This window comes from Podarcis pityusensis (genome assembly GCF_964106645.2).
Source record: "Podarcis pityusensis genome assembly, chromosome: 8".
Lineage (NCBI taxonomy): Eukaryota > Metazoa > Chordata > Lepidosauria > Squamata > Lacertidae > Podarcis > Podarcis pityusensis.
In genome coordinates, this window is record NC_138033.1 from 38,535,994 (window position 1) to 38,557,629 (window position 21,636).

At 45.7% G+C, this 21,636-nt stretch overlaps 1 protein-coding gene across 2 annotated transcripts in view; it reads left to right on the forward strand.

Moving 5' to 3' along the window:
• Positions 1 to 21,636, forward strand: part of BBS2 (Bardet-Biedl syndrome 2) — a 23,648-nt gene continuing 2,012 nt past the window's right edge. Inside the window, exons 1-16 of one of the 2 annotated variants that reach the window (XM_081015840.1) lie at positions 1 to 238; positions 2,016 to 2,243; positions 3,261 to 3,386; positions 5,953 to 6,015; positions 6,844 to 6,921; positions 8,306 to 8,410; positions 9,312 to 9,398; positions 10,095 to 10,230; positions 11,058 to 11,197; positions 12,712 to 12,859; positions 14,391 to 14,562; positions 16,246 to 16,375; positions 18,119 to 18,250; positions 19,209 to 19,346; positions 20,121 to 20,233; positions 21,062 to 21,210. In XM_081015840.1, coding sequence (XP_080871966.1) covers positions 122 to 238; positions 2,016 to 2,243; positions 3,261 to 3,386; positions 5,953 to 6,015; positions 6,844 to 6,921; positions 8,306 to 8,410; positions 9,312 to 9,398; positions 10,095 to 10,230; positions 11,058 to 11,197; positions 12,712 to 12,859; positions 14,391 to 14,562; positions 16,246 to 16,375; positions 18,119 to 18,250; positions 19,209 to 19,346; positions 20,121 to 20,233; positions 21,062 to 21,210 — 2,062 coding nt within the window. In that variant the 5' untranslated portion in view covers positions 1 to 121. Of the gene's footprint in view, positions 239 to 555; positions 781 to 2,015; positions 2,244 to 3,260; positions 3,387 to 5,952; positions 6,016 to 6,843; positions 6,922 to 8,305; positions 8,411 to 9,311; positions 9,399 to 10,094; positions 10,231 to 11,057; positions 11,198 to 12,711; positions 12,860 to 14,390; positions 14,563 to 16,245; positions 16,376 to 18,118; positions 18,251 to 19,208; positions 19,347 to 20,120; positions 20,234 to 21,061; positions 21,211 to 21,636 lie in introns of those variants that run through there. The other variant, XM_081015839.1, reaches the window with a different exon arrangement.

Sequence of the window (21,636 nt, forward strand, 5' to 3'; positions counted from 1 at the left end):
AACATGGCCGCCACGTCGACGTCGTGACGCTACGGCCAAGCGCGACCGGGCCTGTCAGCGGCGGCGTTAGCCGCGGCCCCTCTTCTTGTCTGGGTCGGCTCGGCCTGCCTTCGCTGCCGCCATGCTGGTGCCCGTCTTCACGCTCAAGCTGAACCACAAGATCCTGCCGCGCATGGTGGCGGTGGGCAAGTACGACGGCACCCACCCATGTCTGACGGCGGCCACGCAGGCCGGCAAGGTAACGCGAGGACCGGCGCTCCCCGCCTGGTGGGTGGTGCGGGCTGCGGGGCTTAACTTCCCCCGGCCGAGGCTCCCCTGCCTGCTCCTCCGTTTCGGATGGCCCTTTTCCTTTGGAAAGCCTGTGAAGTGGGCGCATATTCTGCAAAAACGCCCCCCTCCCCCCGGCTGTTTCACAGAAGAAAATGCAAAGCGTGTACTTGATATATATATGTATCCTGTGTGTGCAGTTTCGAGGAATGCAAGGCAGAATGCAATTCCTCCCTTATATTTTCCTCCTGCAACAACCCTGTGAGGTGGCCGTGGGCAGGACTTGGGCTAGAGGCAGATGTCATGAGCCTCACGCAGCAGGATGAGCAAGAGAATCCCAAATGCAGCAGGGCTGGCTTATCCGTTTTCAGGTGTGGGGGTAGCTTTAAGGTCATGGAATTTAGAGTCCCTGGGCCTCCAGGCAAGTGTTTATTAAGGGATCGGTGCTCCTTAAGCATACCTTTCTATATTTATTTTATAGTGTCCACAAAGGAACGTGGGACGCAGTCTTATGTGAGTCAGACCTTTTGTGTCCGTCTAACTCGGTCTTGTATCTGCTGAGTGGCAGTCACTCTCAGTTTCGGGCAGAAGTGTTCCTTTTCCCTACCTATAGATGCCTGGGGTTGAATCTGGGCTTTTTTGCATGCACGTCAGATAGATGTTTTACCACTGAATTATGTTCCTTCCCAAAACATCCTTGTCATTCCCCCCTCCCCCGCAACCCTCAAATTATTTTGGGTTTATCCTTTCTGAACAAAATCCAGTAAAGAAAAAAGACCTGTTGCCAGCATCCCATTTGTAATTCTCAACAACCTGTTGTATGCTATTACGCCCCTGTTCTGGAAGTGCTGTGAAATCACTAACAGCAGTCTCTGCCAGTGATCAGCATGCCAAGTGAGAGAATTGAAATTGCTTCTCCCCAGTCTTAGACCAGCACTGTATAACCACTACTCTACAGTGCCTTGACATCATCCCATAGATCACTTAGGAATGCCATCTCTTTTAACTGCTACACGTTGTCAAAGTCTCCCTGGTGCTGCTGTTTTTATATACTCAGCAATCACCTGTGTGGCCCTGATTTAGAAACCAATGAGATCTTATGTTGTTTAGGTTAAAGATGCATCCCCAAAGCATAATTGCCAAGCACTTCAAAATGCACCTTAGCAGCTGTAATTTGCCAAATGTGTTAAGGCTATGTACTATTGTGCCTTGGTGTTCATGTACATTCATTTACAGAGATGTATGCTAGAGGCTGTGATCTTTCAGATATTGCTGAACTATAGCTTCCATCCCAAACCACTGACCACTCTGCTTGAGACTGATGGAGTCTTAACAGCATCTGGAGGACCACGTGTTCCCTATCCCTGCCCCAGAGATGCTAGGAAGGGAGTTCAGTTTTGAAGAAGGAACTTTCTATTGGGGTTATTTCTGTCCCCAATGAAGTGACTCTATAAGGTGTGGGTCTGAGCACATTTAGAGTGCCTTATTTTTGCCATTAACTAATGATGTCTGTAAGCTGTTTCCAGGTATGTCTCTGAATGCCACTTGCTGGGGAATAACAGCTGGAGAGCGCTATTGCATCATTTCCGTGCATGTGGGCTTCCCATCAGTGTATCTGCTTGGCATTTGTGGGAAACAGAATGTTGGACTAGACAGGCCTTTGGTCTGATTCAGAGGGGCTCTTCTTGCATCATGAAAAAACAACACCATTGTTTACTGTTTTCAAATTTCTGTCTCCCCGCCTCCAGGTTTTTATTCACAATCCTCATGCACGTGGACAGCGTATTGGTGCAAACCGTTTAGTGCCCAGTGCCCAGGATGCTGATATTTCTCTTCTGAACATTAATGAGGCAGTCAGCTGTTTAACTGCAGGACAGCTGAACCCCAACCTTGGCTGCGATTCCCTTCTCATTGGCACACGGACCAGTTTGTTGGCATATGATGTGCACAACAATGCTGACTTGTTTTATGCAGGGGTAAGTTAATTCCTCTTGTTTGTCCTTTCCCCCCCTGCCCTCCCGCCCTCAGTGTTTAAGCAGTTTGAATACTTGAATTTATTCATAGAATGCAGTGGGACTGGACCAGTGTTTTTCAAACTTAATCAGTCTTTGGGCTACACTTTGCACATTGATTTGTATGCTGAGAAACTCCAACTTGTTGCACAGACTGTGGAGACATTGTTTAAGGCAGGAGTAAGGAATTTCAGTCCCAGAGGCCAGTTGTGACCCTCCAGCCGTCAAGACTCTCTCAAGGTCACACTCTTAACTAGTCCTGAGCTGCTCCTTTAAGTATTTTTGGCTGGAATGTGTTATTGAACCTTTACAATGCCTCTTGATTGCCTGGATGGAGGAAGGCCTCTTGTGTGGCTGGGATGTTCCCACAGTACAAAGGTGAGAGTTGTACCTTTTCTTCTGCCTGCTTCTTGCCTTTTGCTCTGCCCACCACTAGTACGTGGTCCACAGAAATGTTCCCCTACCATTGAACCAAGGCATACATTCAAAGAAAACACTAGCCAGGCCTTTTGGGCCTCACTGCTGCTCTGTGTGAACTGAGCGCACACCCAACACATCCAGTACACTCCCTGTAGTTGTACATTGAAAAATAATGTTAGTCGCTATGGGCATAAGGTTTTCAGGGAAGCATGTCCACTATTACTGATTGTCTGTCTTAGGAACCCTCTAAAAACTTCAAAGGGATCCTAGGGAATCCTCTGAAACACAGTTTAATTGGGATTGCTGTGCTGGCCCTCTGGAGTCAGAGAGTTTAAGCCCAAGAACATGGGCATGACATGGTCATCACAGTCACTCTTAAGGCTGCGGTACCTAAAGATTTCCTTTTTAACATGTATCATTTAATATAACATAGATTTTACTGTTTTCTTTTGAAACCTGAAATTGCCTGGTTCTGAACATTCTTGTTTACATAATATGTTTCTCTGTGCATTGTTTGCAGAGGGGGCAGAGTTACTATATTTCTATATTTTTTCTTTGAAGGTACCTGATGGAGCAAACACGATAGTGCTTGGAACCTTAGGAGATATTTCTTCACCTCTTGCTATTATTGGTGGGAACTGTTCCTTGCAAGGCTTTAATCATGAAGGAAAAGACCTTTTCTGGACGGTGAGGGCAGTTTTATGTTTTTGGTATTGGACAATATTTATATTTCACTTAATGCAACACAGCATCCAGTGTGGCCAAACCAGTCACACTACCCTGAAACCGCCTCTGGTGGAACTGAAGGCCTCTCTGAGGTGGAGTGGCCTTAGCCCATCTCAGCCCAGTCAGGAAGAGAGCCTGTGCATGGAGATGGCAGCTCCTTTCCATTAGCGGCTTCTTTTCCAGCCCATTGGGGCTTTTCACCAGCCTCTCCCCCCAAGTGGTCCACTCTCCCTTATTATGCATCTTAGCTACTTTCACCTGGCCAAGTAGAGCAAGGGTAAGCAAACTTTTTCAGCAGGGGGCCAGTCCACTGTCCCTCAGACCTTGTGGGGGGCCGGACTATATTCTGAAAAAAATAAATGAATGAATTCCTATGCCCCACAAATAACCCAGAGATGCATTTTAAATAAAAGCATACATTCTACTCATATAAAAACACGCTGATTCCTGGACCATCTGCAGGCCGGATTTAGAAGGCGATTGGGCCAGATCCATCCCCCGGGCCTTAGTTGCCTACCCATGAAGTAGAGACACTGACAGTGGGCTCTTTATACTCTTTCCACCCCCTCCCAAGAATAGCTACTGGAGACTACTGGAAACTTCACCATGCATCTTAGTGCTCATGAAAATTAGCTGGCTGAAATGTGGAAGAGGGGAACCTTCACAGAGTCTCTGTGGCTGTTAATGTGTGTGTGTGTGTGTGTGTGTGTGTGAGAGAGAGAGAGAGAGGGGGGGGGGGAAAGGGGTTTGTGGAGATTAAATACCTCTTTTGTCTGTATCTTGGAGTGTGTAGCTGTGTATAATAAAGGGAAGCTCTGCCTATAGCCCTTTTGGGGAGGAAGACTTTACCTATACAATGGTACCTCGGGTTAAGAACTGAATTAGTTCTGGAGGTCTGTTCTTAACCTGAAACTGTTCTTAACCTGAAGCACCACTTTAGCTAATAGGGCCTCCCGCTGCTGCCGTGCCGCTGCTGTGCAATTTCTGTTCTCATCCTGAAACAAAGTTCTTAACCCGAGGTACTACCGTATTTTTCGTTCTATAGGACGCACCGGCCCATAGGACGCACCTCGTTTTTTTGGGGGGGGAAATGAATAAAAAAAATTATTCCCCCCCCCCGGCTGCCGCCCCAAGCCTCGCGTGCTTCGGGCTGCAGGCTACCGCCCCAAGCCTCGCGCGCTCGGCGGGACCTCCCACCGGGCGCGCGAGGCTTGCAGACACTCGCCGGAAGCACGGGGAGCCCTCCGGAGGGCTCCCCGTGCTTTGGGCGACAAGCTGCCGCCCGAAGCCTCGCGCGCTCGGCGGGACCTCCTGCCGGGCGCGCAAGGCTTGCAGACACTCGCCCGAAGCACGGGGAGCCCTCCGGAGGGCTCCCCGTGCTTCGGGTGACAGGCTGCCGCCCCAAGCCTTGCGCGCTCGGCGGGACCTCCTGCCGGGCGCGCAAGGCTTGCAGACACTCGCCCGAAGCACGGGGAGCCCTCCGGAGGGCTCCCCGTGCTTTGGGCGACAAGCTGCCGCCCGAAGCCTCGCGCGCTCGGCGGGACCTCCTGCCGGGCGCGCAAGGCTTGCAGACACTCGCCCGAAGCACGGGGAGCCCTCCGGAGGGCTCCCCGTGCTTCGGGTGACAGGCTGCCGCCCCAAGCCTTGCGCGCTCGGCGGGACCTCCTGCTGGGCGCGCAAGGCTTGCAGACACTCGCCCGAAGCACGGGGAGCCCTCCGGAGGGCTCCCCGTGCTTCGGGCGACAAGCTGCCGCCCCAAGCCTTGCGCGCTCGGCGGGACCTCCTGCCGGGCGCGCAAGGCTTGCAGACACTCGCCCGAAGCACGGGGAGCCCTCCGGAGGGCTCCCCGTGCTTCGGGCGACAGGCTGCTGCCCCAAGCCTCACGCGCTCGGCGGGACCTCCTGCCGGGCGCGCAAGGCTTGCAGACACTCGCCCGAAGCACGGGGAGCCCTCCGGAGGGCTCCCCGTGCTTCGGGCGACAGGCTGCTGCCCCAAGCCTCACGCGCTCGGCGGGACCTCCTGCCGGGCGCGCAAGGCTTGCGGACACTCGCCGGGGCTGCAGGCTGCTGCCTACAAGCCTTGTGAGCCCGCGGGAACTCCCACCGGGCTTGCAAGGCTTGCGGATAGCTTCCTGAAGCCTGGAGAGCGAGAGGGGTCGGTGCGCACCGATGCCTCTCGCTCTCCAGGCTTCAGCGAAAGCCTGCATTCGCTCCATAGGACGCACACACATTTCCCCTTCATTTTTGGAGGGGAAAAAGTGCGTCCTATGGAGTGAAAAATACGGTATTTCTGGGTTAGCGGAGTCTGTAACCTGAAGCATCTGTAACCTGAAGCATCTGTAACCTGAAGCATCTGTAACCTGAAGCATCTGTAACCTGAGGTACCACTGTACTTGTACTGGGCAGAGACGCTGTTGCTGGATGTTCATCCCTTACTCAGTCCAAGATACTAGCTAGCAGCATTTAAATGTTCTGTTAATACAAGAATTAGTGTGAAGCTAATTCTATTTTAATTTTTTTTATTATAGGTCACTGGTGACAATGTCCGCTCACTGGCATTGTGTGACTTCGATGGTGATGGAAAGAAAGAGGTAAGTGGTTTTGTGTGTGTGTGTGTGTTGCAGGAACTTGCTTATATCTTTTCTTGAAGTAGCAGATTTTGCATCCATGGCCCTTGCTTTATGTGACCTGCTGAGGCGCCCCTAGTGGGGATGTTTTGAACTGTGCGTCTCAACAACTTTCCCAGTCTATCCCCTTCCCAGGGCAGGAATGCAAGCAGACTTGCTGGAAGAGCCATCCGTGTGAGGGCAGAGCACCCCACTGATCTCTCCCTAGGCAAAGGGAGTGTATCCTTGTAATCTAAAGCCACATTTTTCATGCACTAAGTTATACTTATTCCTTTGCTGTGCAGTTTGGAAGTTAGAACTGACATTCCTGATCTGACATGTATTTTAATAATTGGTTGTAATACTTAAAGTTCAGGGTCAGTGAAGAACTCTGTCCAGAAATTGGTTCCCTAAATACCTTAGGGTCTGGTCATGAGTTACTTTGCACTGCACTTTCATTCATGGATGTAATGAACCTCATGTTGAGCTGACCACTTCCAGAAGTTGCTGCAGCCAAGATCAGGGATATATTTCAGAGCCTAAGTGTTTTAAGAAGTTGCTGAAGCTATGATCTAGAAGATACCAGCTCACATATTACATTAGCCATGTGAGTAGACAGTCCTTTTGAGTAAAATAGAGTAAAAATGTGAGTAAAATGAGGTAGAACACACAGGCTCCTAAAGCTGCAGAGAAAGTGGGCTCAGATTTCTGGACTTGGGTTTCTAAGACTGGGTTGGTTTGCCAGGGAGACTGGTTCTTGTGGGCATGTGATACCATGTATTAAATGTTTGTTGTTCTTTTTTTTTTGTTTAGCTGCTCGTTGGATCTGAGGATTTTGACATTAGGGTTTTTAAAGAAGATGAGATTGTGGCAGAAATGTCAGAGACTGAGGTAAAGGGAAATAGTAAATTGGGAAAAAAATGTGTCAAAGGATTTAATACGAATAGGAAGATAAGAGAAATATGTGAATGTGGTATTACAAGATGGCCACACAATTTTTGACTCTAGAACAGTCTCTTCAAACAGATGAGAAGTGTTTTAAGATTCTTATTTTATTTATTACTTCCATGGTAATCATTCCTGCCTCAACAGGCTCCTTTGATGCTACCTCCTTCAGGTAGTTGCTTTGCCTGAGGTCTTATTTGAGGAAAGTAATAAGGGATTTGGGGTGGAAATTCCCATCATTACTTCGATTGGTTCCCTCTCCCAAGGCTGGTAACAAAGTGTGAAACTTGCCTGATCTGAGCAGGTATTACTTTGAGAGTTTAGATATGTAGCTTTCATCCTAGGAAGACATTGTACTACAAAGTGGCTTGGTGCAATCTTGTCCTTTTTGGAGGAAGATTCATGGCTCTGTTCTTCTCACACCCCTTCCCCCAGGCAAGTCATTGCATCTCAGTTGGTAATCAGGATGGAGTGAGGGGCTGGATTTGACCAGGAACCACTGGCAGCTGATCCTTATTCAATATTTCTTTTCTTTCAAGCCCAAGTGGGTTGGCCCTCACCTTGGAGTCTGACTCAGATGATTCTAATACAACTGCTTTCGGTCAATTTAAAATGGGGGTTGAAAAAAAGAACAAACTCAGCAGAATACAAAACGGGTGGTCTAGTTTCAAGAGCTGCAAGCCATCAGACTTATGGCAAGAGCAGTTTGTCTCTTCCCCAGCAGCCAACTAGGCAGGGAGAAAGATGGAGGGAAGATTGAGAGAAAGGGAGGAGGAGGGGAGAGCAGGTGAGGAATGGAATGTCCCTGTCCACTTTTGGCTTGGGCCCTGCATACAGTTGGCATATGGCCTCCAACAGATTACATGGGGAGAAGCTGTGGATCTGTGGTAGAGCAACTGCTTTCCAAATAGAAGGTCCCAGGTTTGATTCCTGGCATCTCCAGGTAGTGATGGGAATGTCCCCTGCCTGAAATCCTGCAGAGCTTCTATCAGTTAGTGTAGACAACGCTGAGCTAGGTTGACCCAGGGGTTTGACTCACTATATGTTCCTACCTCTGAGGGCCTGTGGCTCTTGACAGGAAAAGAAAAGGTTGTCCACCCCTGGCAGAATTAGCCTTCGCAGAATGCATTTTGAATGTACTGTTGGCATTTGCAAACTGAATCTTGCTGTGATAGGCTTGTTGAAACAGCATAGTTAATGAATGTGAATAGGGCCAATATCCTACAAATTTAGCTGAAGGGTATCTGCTTGATAGAAGTGGTTTGGCTTTTCCAACTATTTACTGTTTTGCCTTAGCAGGTGTTGCTAAACTGTTCCCTTCCTTTCCCAGACTGTTACTGCGCTAACCCCGATGTGCAGCAGTCATTTTGGCTATGCCCTTTCTAATGGAACAGTTGGCATTTATAATCGGACAGCCCGCTACTGGAGAATTAAAGTTAGTATGATCACACTGAAAACAAGAAGGGGTAAAGTCAGAAATGGGGGGGGGGGCATATGGGGGCATCCAGTTGCAATGAATGAATGCTATTGAGGCCTGCTTGTCAAGTTCATCATGAAAATGTTATGTTGGATTATAACACTTTTATTACAATCAAGTGGTATATAAATCTTGTGAAGTAACTAAAGAAACCATCTAGCTTATACAGTGGTACCTCTGGATGCGAACAAGATCCGTTCCGGAGCCCTGTTCGCATCCTGAAGCGAACGCAACCCGTGTCTGCGTGGGTCGAGATTTGCCGCTTCTGCACATGCGTGTGACGTCATTTTGAGCATCTACACACGCGAGCGGCGAAACCCGGAAGTAGCGCGTTCTGTTACTTCCGGGTCGCCGTGGAGCACAACCCGAAAACGCTCAACCCGAAGCTACTTCAACCCGAGGTATGACTGTACACATTAATAGTTTAGCTTTGCATATCTGTTAGTGTAACTACAGCAGTTCTGACTTACCCCACAGGGTTGCAGCAGGGATAAATGAAATGATGCATATGGAGCACTTGAACACTTGAGAAGTGCTATATAATTTATCAGTGCATTTGTATAGTCCTTTCTGAATGTTCAAGGCGCTTCATATATGTTATCTCAGTCATCCATGCATCAGCTCTGTGGGGCAGGATAGTAGCGCTCTGTCTGTTTGGTGGGGAGGAGAGCGCATGTGTGCTGCTTGTCTGGAGCTACCCAGTGAGCTTGTAGTAGTTGGCGAAATTTGAACCTAGGATTTCTCTTGGCCTTGGCTGCTATGCTACATTAGCAGCTCCCTACCATTAGATGTGTGAAAAGCTTAAAGTTAGTCCCAGGAACTTGCTTGACTTAATAGTTTTATTTTCCCCTCCCTCCAGTCTAAAAATCAGGCAATGAGTATACATGCATATGATATCAACTCTGACGGGGTGTGTGAGCTGATCACTGGCTGGTCCAGCGGGAAGGTGAGCTTATGCAACAGTTGTCATTTATGCAATTCTCCCTCCCTTTTACGAGTGTGATACTTCCTTCCAGCTAGATGTCACCAGGCCTTATCCAGAGACCACTACAAGATACTGCTGGCATTGTTTGGAATTTTGCAGCTAGATAAATCATCTCCTGCAGTTAGAATATGTAGTAGGCAAATCTTCATAGAATTTTTAAATGGATTTTTTTTTCTTTTGGCTGCTTCCCCCCTACAAAAAAAGTGACTATTTTTTGTTAAAGATTATGAAAAGGAAAGTTGTTGAAATACATATGCAGAAGGGCAAATGACCCTCAGGAGTAATTTTGATGTGAACTGATTGAGGTTTTGTACACCTGGAAACCCTGAACACCTAGAAACCCTGTAAAACATGTAGTTTTGAACAGAAATTTCCCATTTTAAAAAAGTCTTTCCTCTATAACAATGCGAATTAGAGGTTTTTAAAAATACATTAAAACTTGGGATTCTCAGGCTCTTTGTTACAGGCAATGTTTTGTGGCAGTCATGCAGCCTTGATATTAAGGATTTTAGGCTCCAGTCCTAAGCCTTATGAGCATCTCCCTGGAAGTAAGCCTCATTTATACCTGCTAGGACTTACTTCTGGATAGAATTAACATGGTTAATTCACCCCCTCATTTTCTTTGAATGCTGACTTGGGGAATGCTTTGTGTTACAGGTTGATGCACGTAGTGACAGAACTGGAGAGGTCATCTTCAAGGATAATTTTGCTTCCTCAATTGCAGGAATTGTGCAGGGTGATTATCGAAAGGATGGCAATACAGAGTTAATCTGCTGTTCGGTTGATGGTGAAGGTAAGAGCATCAATCCCCTTTGCAGGTTTAAGGCCTTTTGTCTAATATGAGTTGAACTGCGTGACTGTTTGTATTAAATTAGAAATGTTTTGTTGCTCCCAGGGCAACCAGATATGTTGTCTAGCCTGCCAAAACCAGTTTTCTAAGTCTTAGGGAGTACAGAGGGATGAAATTGGATAGAATTTACATTGGATCTTGCAGCATGCAGCTGTTTCATGCAAGCACTCATCCCTGTGTTTTCTGTGTGGAACATTGGTGCACAGCTGCAAGTTGTATGCTTTAGCATGTTGAGGGAAAAAAAAACCCCACAAGTTGGATGCACTTGCACTTAGCTCCCATTGAAATCAATGGGACAGATTAACTCACCATTAACTTTCCGCATTGGTTCCTGTGACACCTAAATTTAGCTGACAGTCTGGTTGTGTTTATGCAGGCAAACATTCTACATAAGATATTTGGGGATTCCACGCAGTTGTATGTTATTTACTTTGATTCTGCTCTTTATCTGGAGTCTCTCAACTTTCTGCATGTGTGGGAGGGAGGCCTTGGACCAGGACTTGTCATACTTCAGAGTGATTGTGGCAGTGGGCAGGAAGTTAATGGGTTGGAAATGAAGTCTGCAGCCTGCTACCTTTTTGGGACAGGGGTTTGCTTTATGATGGTGTTCTTTGGACTGATACATTGACTTCCATGAACTCTGTTCTTCAAAAGGAGTGGTTTTAGTTTTCCTTTTTTTCTAATGAGTTGTTCTTGTGTAGTGACAACTTTTTTCTGTCAAGAGCCCCTCTAGGTAGCCCGGCAAATATTTTTGCTTTCCTTTTGTGCAGTGCGAGGCTACCTGCCAGCTAGCCAAGAGATGAAGGGGAAACTGATGGACACCAGTGTGGACCAGGACCTGATTCGAGAGCTTAGTCAGAAGAAACAAAATCTCCTGCTTGAGTTAAGAAATTATGAAGAAAACACAAAGGTATTACTGAGTGAGTGGGAGGGTCTGATTCTGATCTCAGTTCAGAGTAAAACCTGAATATCCTTAGCACAAGCAGTTGGGTACAACTTAAGACTTAAAAGAGAACTGACTAATCATCTATTCCAACATTAGAGACGACTCTGCCTCTTGCTTTATTTAGATGTTCTTCCCGTTTTGTAGAGAGGGAATGGAGAATGAGTGATAAAACATCTAGAACAACTGATTAAATTTAGCTGATCAGGGAGGTGAATTAAGACCTCACAAGTCCAGTGCTAAACTGGGGTTTATAAGCAGTTTAAACTTGACTTAGCATTTCAGTGCAGAGTAACACATGGTCATATGTTTGGACAGAAACAAACCACAAACCCTCATTTGCACATAACGTTAAACTAGTGCTGTGGTTTGTTGTCTCCCCACAAAGTGGAGCAGGGTGGGCACAATTTGAGCAGTACATGTTGTTCTGGGTAACCTATTGTTTGTTTTTAACTGTGGCTTACCACTACATGTGAACAGGGTTGTTGTCAAATAATAGAATGTTAGCACTATTTTCTTAGAAAGTAAAAAACAACAACAACAAAATGTGAATTTGATGATTACATAAACAAAACCTGCCATATTCTAGAAAATGACAGTGCTCAGTGGCTCCCATAAATATTACAGAGCATTATTACAGGTCACATGGAGGCCTTCCTCTCCACCTCAAATGCAGTGAACACTATGATAGTAGTCCGCCTTCCACACACTTGGGGTGACCTGTGTCCTTGTAATGGCTCTCATGTCCTTTTGCTTCATTCTTTCTCCTGAACCTTTCTGTGGTCTTGTCTCTATTCAGAGATACTTCAGTTATAGTCAGGTCAGAAGAAGAAGTTGGTTTTTATGGCTTAATGGGGAGAGGAGATGACAGAAGAAGCTGTCTGCTGACAGTTGCAGAACAGGAGTGCTTTCTCCTAATGAAGAGTTGGGGGTGTGTGGAGGAGAGAGAGAGGATATCACTGACTGCCTGGGTCTGGGCATTCTTGCTGTTGCGGTCCAGTGGCCACATGATGCACCAAGAAACAGGCGGCTGCTTTCAGAAGGGTATTTGTGACTTCATGGAGTATTTGTCTGCAGTCAGATAAACAGGTGGTCAATTGACCAGTATTCCAACACCAAAAAGAAATGTGGAATTTTTGGCCATCTAAACAAGGGTTGTTGATGCAGAACAGCAGATCAGAAAAAGCAACTTTTGGTAGTATTGACTGGGTTTACATTTCCTGGGTTCACATTTCCTTTGGGGAACTTCAGAAGGCAGCTTTAATTACCAGCCAACCTGGATGTCAGAGCTATATGCCTCAGTAAAAGAAATAGAAGCATAGCTAAAATATTCTGTGAATACTAATGAAAGCTGTTGCAATTCAATGCCTTTCCAGGACACGTAATCCAGTTTTGGATGTGTTTTGTTTAATCACTTCTGAAATTACACTCGCAAATAATCCAGCTTTTGAAATGGTTGAATTTGGAATCATGTTTTACAGCAAGTAGAACTAAACACCCAAGTGAATGAGATGGATGGACAAAGGGGTGTGATTCCTGCAAACACCCAGCTCCAAACAGCACTCTCGGTCAACCTGGGCTCAGATAGTGAATCTGCTCACGTTGAATTATGCATTTCCACGTCCAATGGTGAGAAAGGCTTAGTCCAAATGCTTATTTCTATAGGTTAACCTATGCTTTCTAGCTCTTGTTTCAGCTCTTTCCAGTCCTAAGGTGCATATTTCCTTCTGTTTGGCTCAGTTCTCAGATTGGCATGCAGGAGGCCTCCATGATACATGGAAGAGCAGCTTTTCAGCCTTTAAGCTTTCTCAGCTATCCATACATGGAATATACCGTATTTTTCGCCCCATAGGGCGCACCTAGTTTTTTGGGGGGGAAATAAAGAAAAAAAATTATTTCCCCCCAGGCGTGGGGCTGGGGCGAGGGAAGCCCGAGCTTCCCCCGAGCCCAGTCCCCAGAACAGGCTGCTCTCCGCAAGCCGTGGGAGAGCTGCGCGAAGCCCGAAGCCTGGGGGGCGCTGAGCTCAGCGTGCCCCAGGCTTCTGGGTGCAGGCAGCTCTCCGCAAGCCGTGGGAGAGCTGCGCGAAGTCGCGCAGCTCTCCCACGGCTTGCGGAGAGCTTCCTGAAGCCTGGAGAACGAGAGGGGTCGGTGCTCACCGACCCCTCTCGCTCTCCAGGCTTCAGCGAAAGCCTGCATTTGCCCCATAGGACGCACACACATTTCCCCTTCATTTTTGGAGGGGAAAAAGTGCGTCCTATAGGGCGAAAAATACGGTACATATATTTGGGCTACTTGGTCTGAAGAATGCTCACTATTTTAAGCTTTTAGCATCCTTTTGTGTTCGAAGTTACAGGGTTCTGAAACCTTACTACACTGAACTACTCTTTGGCAAGAAGCAAGATTGTTTGGGAGGCATCCCACGTTGCAAAGATATATGGTTAGCACTAGGTGGCATAAGGAGCATATATGGCATAAAAGGCACAAGGCATATAAGGCATATATGCCATAAGGTAAAAGGCATAAATGGCACAAGGCATAAGGCTTGGAATAGCCCTGTTTTTTTCTTTTCTCTGCAAATGTTTGGACAGCAGCACTCTAAAAAGGCAGAAAGTGACCCTGCTTCTCTTTTGGTTCCCTTTAATTGTTTCTGCCCTGTCCTAGAGAAGCTCTTCAGGCCTTGGGAGAGGGATGTTTAAAATCACTCAGCACTCTAAATAAATAGCTATTGCTGTCTTTCTGGTACTCACTGGAGAGTTTCAGTCAATCTTAGATGCTGTGAATCGCACCCTGAAGGGGAGTGTGTTCATATGGTGTCTGTTTTATGAAGGTTAATAATATCTGGGTCATACACACCCTCATCACCTAAGCGCTAGTATATTTATTGCAAGCCCAAAGATTGGAAGGTATTGGAGAAAGAAGAGAAAATAATTGGTAATTATGAAGGATTCCAATAACAGTGGCTCCTATTGTACTTTTATAGGATTCCTTCATAGTTGTCAGTTACTGTGTTGCTTTCATTGTCTTTAACTATGCAGCAGAGTTTGGCACAATATGGTGCACCATTAAATCTACATTATAGTACCCTCCTCCCCCTTGCTTAATTTTCAAAGCCATGCCAAAGAAAAGCCACTAATTGGTCAGGTCTTTTCTCCCTTTTAAGACACAATCATCCGAGCGGTGCTGATCTTTGCTGAAGGAATATTTGAAGGTGAGAGTCATGTGATCCACCCTAGTCTTCAGAACCTCTCAAGCCGCATTAAAATTCCCCTCACCCCTCCCAAAGATGTTCCAGTGGAGCTGAACATCAAGGCCTTTGTCGGCTACAAGAATAGGTAAGGGTGATGCTGGCAGGTAGATACAAAAGAGGCTTTATCTAGCTGTGTGTGTGTTTGACACATTTGCTTGAGCTGCCTGTTCACTATCACTTTGATGGGGTGCATCTTCACTCATGCTCTCTGCTTGGGAAACAGTACAGTCTAAATCATGTGGGTTAATTGTCTTTGCTTAGTCCTTTGAGCCCACAAATACCAGCTTCAGCATTTTCAATTTATCTGCATATTTTAATGGGGAAGGCTTTGAACAATTACCAGTACAGAACTGGATTATGTATATTGGATCTGTTCATTCTTTTGGTGTTAAAGAAGTCAAAGCACCCTTTCCCCCTGCTGCGAAGTCATTCTCATGATCTTGTAGAATCTACCGTATTTTTCGCCCTATAGGACGCACTTTTTCCCCTCCAAAAATGAAGGGGATACCCGCAGCCTAGGGAGCCCTGCGGGAACTCCCGCAGGGCTCCCTAGGCTGCGGATAGCAGCCTGCTTGCCCGGAGCGCGGGGCGCGCTGAAGCAGAGCGTCCCGCGCTTTGGGCAGATATCCGCAGCTGGGGGGGGGAATAATTCCCCCCCTTTATTCCCCCCCCCAAAAAAAACTAGGTGTGTCCTATGGGCCGGTGCGTCCAATAGGCCGAAAAGTACGGTATTTGCTTGACAATTAGGATTCAAAGGAAGCTTTGGTCATGGCCTACAGTAGTCTGAGAAGGCTTCTCTCCTGAACATCCTTGTGTCTATCTCTGCCTTGCCCCTTCATCTGTCTTGTCTTTTCCAAAATATTCTAAATTTGGTAGCAATCCAAATGAAAGTTTCGGAAATAATGTGTGCATCAATAAAGTGCAGCACCCCGTCCGCCTTCATTTGGATGCTCTGCCATAACAATCTCATATGAGATACTGACTTATCAACATCTTTAACACATAAGCAAATTGGCTCTAATCCTACCTTCTTTGATAGAGAAGTCAGATCTGTGAGATATAAAGCACTCTGTTCTGCTGCTGCTTTGCATTGCCTGGGTGTGGTTTGGGTTTTTAGTGCCAGGTATATACAATCCCGGCAGTACAGGGAGGAAATGGACATAATGACACATTAGGAAGCAGTAAGGATTATAGAAGTTGGAATCGGTTTGGGGGCACATGGGGAGAAGGAAGGGATAATGAGTTGTAAAGAGCAAAACAGAATTCTCTCTTTGACCAGTGAGAACCCCTGCTTGCCTCAGAATCTTGAACACATACTCCCATCACGCCTTAAAATATATCTGTGTATCTCTGAGGTCTAGAAACTTGCTCTTTTTTTAGAAAAAAAAAGCTCAGGTTTCCAGGACTTTGATGCATATTGGAGACTTTAGCAATAGTTTCTATTAAATCATTACTCTCTATTCTACCTGGTCAACTTTGTTAAGTAGTTCTGTGTACTTCTGTTGTAGAGTGCATGATTGGGCAGACTGTTGTGGATACTAACATGAAAGTGGATACTAGCATGTAACTTAGAATAAAAGAAAAATAAGCTGGAGCTCATCATTGTTTTCATTTCCAGGTCAACTTTTTGTGATGCTAGCCAGTGTAGGAACTGGGGCTTTGGAGAATTCTGTAGCAGGGATCATGAATTATTTAGGTGCATTTTTATGCCAGAAACCATGTGATACCAGTTGAGTCCTCTTGATTGTTCTGTTGGGTGTCTTTCCAGCATGCAATTCCATGTCTTTGAGCTGTCAAGGCAACTCCCTCGCTTCTCAATGTATATTCTGAGTAGTCCAGACTCTGCTCCTGGTCCTTTAAGCTTTGTAAGATTCACAATCAGTGAGAGGGTGCAAACAGTAAGTCTTCAATTCTTTTCTCAACCCCGATGTAGTTAATACTTTAAATGTGTATTTATTAATTATTTTACTTCTTTTATGAATCACTTCCCATCAGGCACCCCAAAGGGATTTACAGTAACATATGTATATAAATAGTTTCATATGTGGAAAGTTAAAACAGTTGCATATATAACATCAGTTTAAAAAACAATTATAAATATTAGAACACTTTGAAACAACAATAGCACATACATAAAATCAGTTCCAATCCAAGGCAGAGATTAACAGGGATTTTTTTTTTAGAATAAAGATCTTCTTTAGATCCCTGTTCTCATCACAGAGCTACAATTCCCAGTTGAACTCTGAGAATTTTAGCTCTGTGGGAAGAAAAAGGGTTATCTTAATAATTCTAAGCACCCTTACAGCTTCCAGAATTCTTTGGTTTGAAGTGGTATCATAGCGCTTTATATGCATGGTGTGAATATCGTGTTTCTGGCATCTCATGCTACATTTAGTTCTTGGGTAGCAGGGCTGGAAAAAATACATTACCGAGCCCAAGTAGACAATAGTCCAGTGGTATTAGGCAGCTTCATATGTTCATGTCTGTTCACTCAGTGCGATATACAAGTGTTATGAATTTAACCTTTTCTCTGGTTGTTTAAATGTCTTCCTGTTAATTTTGCCTCCTGTTTTGTGGCACTGGGAAAGGACCTGATTGGTAGGTGCTGATACTTTGCTGCGGGGGAAGAGAGAAAATTGGGAGAATGGGGAAGTCCCCTTCCCTGGACCAAATGGAAGATTTCATTCTGGGCAAGGGCATTCCTGCTCTACCATTTATCTGCCTCCTGTTTGAGGAAACGACATAGCCTGTTTTATAAAAGAGGCAAAAAGGGGTGGCAGCAGATAGCAGCACTCTTGCCCATTGAGGATAATTTAAGAGAGAGAGGGGAGTGCCCAGGACACTGGTGTAGGTCAGATGCACACCTTGTAACACAAACCTGGTTGGAGATGTATCAGGGTGACCAGGTGCAGCTTTGGGGAGCAGGAATACAAAGCAGTCTAGGTAGGTCAGGCTGAGAGCTGAAACCTGGTATCATAATCTCGTTCCTAGCATCACCCCAGAGGTATAAGGCAGTCTGGAGTAGCAGGTGATCGTTGCCACCATTGCGGCAATGCTGCCTAAATTGCAAAATTTTCATTGGGAGCTTCCTGTCATTGACCTGCAAGACTTGGAGCAGGTTATTAGATAAACATGAAATATCTAGTCTGAGTGTGGCACTTGGTAGCCAGTGGTGAGAGAGTGCAAGGAGCTGGTCCTGGATCCATTGATCCTGGTGCCACATCTGCCACTGATGCTCCTCTCATCAACATAAAAGGAGCCATTGTTCCTCTTGCTCCTCTCCCTTTTCCAGCAGCCCTACCCACTCTCTGAGCCCTCATTAGGAGCTAAGACTCCATCCCACTGTATCCAGAGCACAGTGTAATCTGAGAAAAGGCCAGGCATTGATGGTGTTGGTAGGGGCAATACCGCCTGGATCCTTACTGATGCCTTGGGTAGGTAAAATGCTTGCATTTCCTAATATGCTCTCTGTTTAGAATGAATGCAGCTGCATGTTCTGCCTTAGGTTGGCATTCACAGTTTGCAGGACATGGAAAGCTGCACATCCTGGCTCCTTGTGCCAGGCGTGGTGTATACGTACCACATCAAAAGAGCTTTGAAGCCTTTGTAGATTACTCATGCTGTGAATTTATATTTCCAAGGTCATCATGTGGCTGAAACAAAATTTCCTGTTACCAGAGGACATGGCAATCCACAATGAATCCTTTGAAGTCTGTTTTACCTCCCTGCGTGACGCGGGGCAGCTGTGCATCAAAATGAAGCCCAGTGGGGAGGTAACATTTTGCTTTGTGATGTTGCAATTAGTCTTGTAAATAGGCACTGGCTTGGTCTTGGGGCAATGCAAAATCTCACCTAAGGTGCCCAAGGAGGGAAATGTTAGTTAAAGCAAATATAGCTCTTTTCTTTTTTCTTTTGTGTACCACAAATGACTAGTAGGCTAGTAAAAGCATTTTTGGTTAATTACTTTGGTGGACTTACTTGCAGAGGAAGGGAAATTCTGCCCTCCCCCAAAAGATTTTCTGCCATACTGCATTATTGGAACTATGTGGCAAGATTCTCAGGTGAGCACCGGAGTTGGTGACAGAGAAAGTGAAGGGGAGAACTGCTCAAATGGGCCAGGCAGTGGCTTTCAGCTGCCTCTTCGTCTATTTGGTGTTGATTCTTAAGTAATGTGTTGGAAGCCTCACAGTGGACAACTAGACACTAAGAGATATAAGGGTTGAAGTGGACAAAGAGGTTTGTCCCAAACAAGGATGGTGCTTTCTGAGGGGTCCTCTTAATGAAAAGCTCTTTAACTACTGCCTTTCTCCCTCCTCCCCTTTAAACTCTGCTGCTGTTACATGGATCTGTCAATACTCTCCCATCCAACTGAATGCTTAGGGCTACACCAGCTCTCAGCAATGATGCAGTCTCAGGATCAAGAGAATCCACTTATCCCTAGTGTTGTGAAGTGTTTGGGTTGCATTCAGCATGGCACGAAGGCTCTGTTGGTGTGAGAATTTTTCCTTGTGCAACAGAATGTTGTCCCCTTCTTCTGCCCCTCCTCCCCCAAAATCTCCAGAGCTGATTTTGGAACAGTATAGGGCATGCAGCAGGGGGTAGTGGCCAAAGTCCTATTGTACTAACAGTAACCCTTGTGCTTGCAGAATTATTTATTTGCATACTATCCTTTGAAGCGATGGAAAATGGTTCAAATCTGACATGTCTCTTGTTCTTTTTCTGATCTGTTAGATCTCCATTAACACTGACAACATTGACTTGGCTGGTGACATTATTCAGTCGATGGCCTCCTTTTGGGCAATTGAAGACTTGCAGGTTGAAGCAGATTTCCCAGCGTATTTTGAAGAGATGCGAAAGGCCCTAGTTGTCGTAAGTGAGAAAGAGTTTTCAAATGCTGCTGAGGGATAGAATACGCTGGAAATAAACTTACACAAGTTGGAATGGATAGGAGCTAAGCACATCCTTGGTTTCAGTAGGCCTTGTGCAAGGGATGTTTTTGAGGAATTGTATACAGAATATGTTGTTTATCCTTTTGCCTAAAACTGGGCGATCTGAAATGGGGAACTGGTCTATCTAGATAGTAGCTGAAACAGCACCATGCTCTAGTTTTCCCCACTGTTTTGGAATCAACTGCTTCTCTCACAGTAGCCAGGCTATTCAGATCCATGCCTTCTGTTTGGAGAGTTTCTGTCTAATTTGAGATCTGCTTTTAACAAGAGGACAAGTTTCTAACATGGTTGAGGAACCTCTGGCCTGGCGGCTCATGAGGCCATTTCCCCCAACCCATTCCCACTTGCCCATCAGCTGACATCACTCATGATGCCAGCTGGCGGGTGCTAGGGTTGGTTTAAATCCTTCACTTGCTGTGTGTCCCTGTTCCCAGCAGTGAATAGAAGCATGCAGCCAAACAGAACAAAATTTCACTCCTGCTCATCAGCTGATCCCATGCAAACCTCTTCCAGAATCAGGAAGGGATTTGCATTGCAATTCCCTGCTGAAACAGAGTTTATTTCCTGGTGTTTTCGCAGGGTATTTTTACCCTTGATTTAGCAGAGGTTCCATAGAATTTTTTTTTTTTAATCTTTTGAATCTACCTGATGTGTACCTTAGTTGCCCTAACATGTGACTGATGCCCCTTCGTAGGTGGATAATTCTCACACATTCTCTCAGAAGCTCACAGCTGACATGGCGGAGCACTCCAATCTCATTCGCAGCATGTTGGTTCGAGCAGAAGATTCACGCCTCATGGGAGACATGTAAGTTGGCTTTGTGTCATTTCCCCTGCATTAATATTTCTGACTAGCTATTGTTTTTCTGGCTCCAGGGTGCACAGCCAATTTTTTTGACTGTAACTTGTTTAAACTGTTTTAAATACTGTATTGCTGCGAGCCACCCTGGGATTTTCTGGTGAAGGGCAGGTAATAAATCACATTATTATTTATTATTAATAATACTATGCAAACAATTCACTTATCTAATTCACAAAATATACTAAAGCGGTGTGCAAAATTTAAAACAACAGTCTTAATAAACATAAGAAACAAGAGTGCTTTGAGTACCAAGCATTTTCCAGTGCTATTGGCTGCCCCACCTGCTTGTTTAGCTTCTTCAGAAAACACAAGAATTTCCTCTTCATGCAGCCTTGGCTCAAGTTTGCTTGTTCTGCTCCTTAGCAGACCCTTTATGTATGTCAGGCATCCACACCTATGCAAGGGGTAGGGTGATGACGTAGCTCTAAGCTATTAACTCCAGGAAGACTGAAGGTGCATACAGATCAAGTGGATGGGAAGATTGAGGAGTCTTGAAATCTGCCGAGGTTTTTGGTACTGAAATTCCTAGGTCAGCAGAAGCTGCTCTTGAAGAGCATCCTGGCCAGTGTGAATAAATGGTTACTGTAACGCACACATCTCAAGAGCCAGGACCCACATTTAAATCAAACATGCATTTGGGAGCCCATTTTTTTATTATTTCATCATATATTTGTCATCTTAGTCAATTCCCTGTAACAACTGAATGGGACTGGTTCTGGGCAGAGACTGATTTCCAAGGCCTGTAAGTTACACTCTTTGTGTTTATTCCCACAGGAAAAATATGAAGAAGCGATACAAAGACCTATATTATCTCAACAGGGATTTGCAGTCCCAGTACAATATTCGCTGCAGCAATCACGCAGAACTTCTAAATAACCTCAAGGCAGTAAACCAGGCTATCCAAAGAGCAGGACGCTTGCGCGGTATGTGCTTGAGAAGGGGTGGGGTGAACCAGCATTTCCCTTGTTCTCTCATGCCTTGCTTGCTGGAAAGATGAAAAAATGAGGGTGTTTTCAGGCAATGGCTACTTTTCATCTCAGCTTGGCAAGCCACAGGTTTTGGAAGTGGATACTCAGTTGGGAAAATAGCCAAAGGTCCACCATCTTGCCCCACTACATGCCTTCTTTTCCAGAGATGTATTTATTTGTAGTTCAAACAGACTTCAGACTTCTCCCAACACAGAGATGTTCCCAAATTATGCAAAAGGAATGTGAAAAATGAGGATTAGAGAGTATGGGATGGCAGTTTGAAATACAGTGGAACCTTGGGTTACGTACAGTCTTCCTTATGAACGCTTTGGGTAATGAGTGCCGCTAACCCGGAAGTAGATGCTCCTGGTTGCACACTAT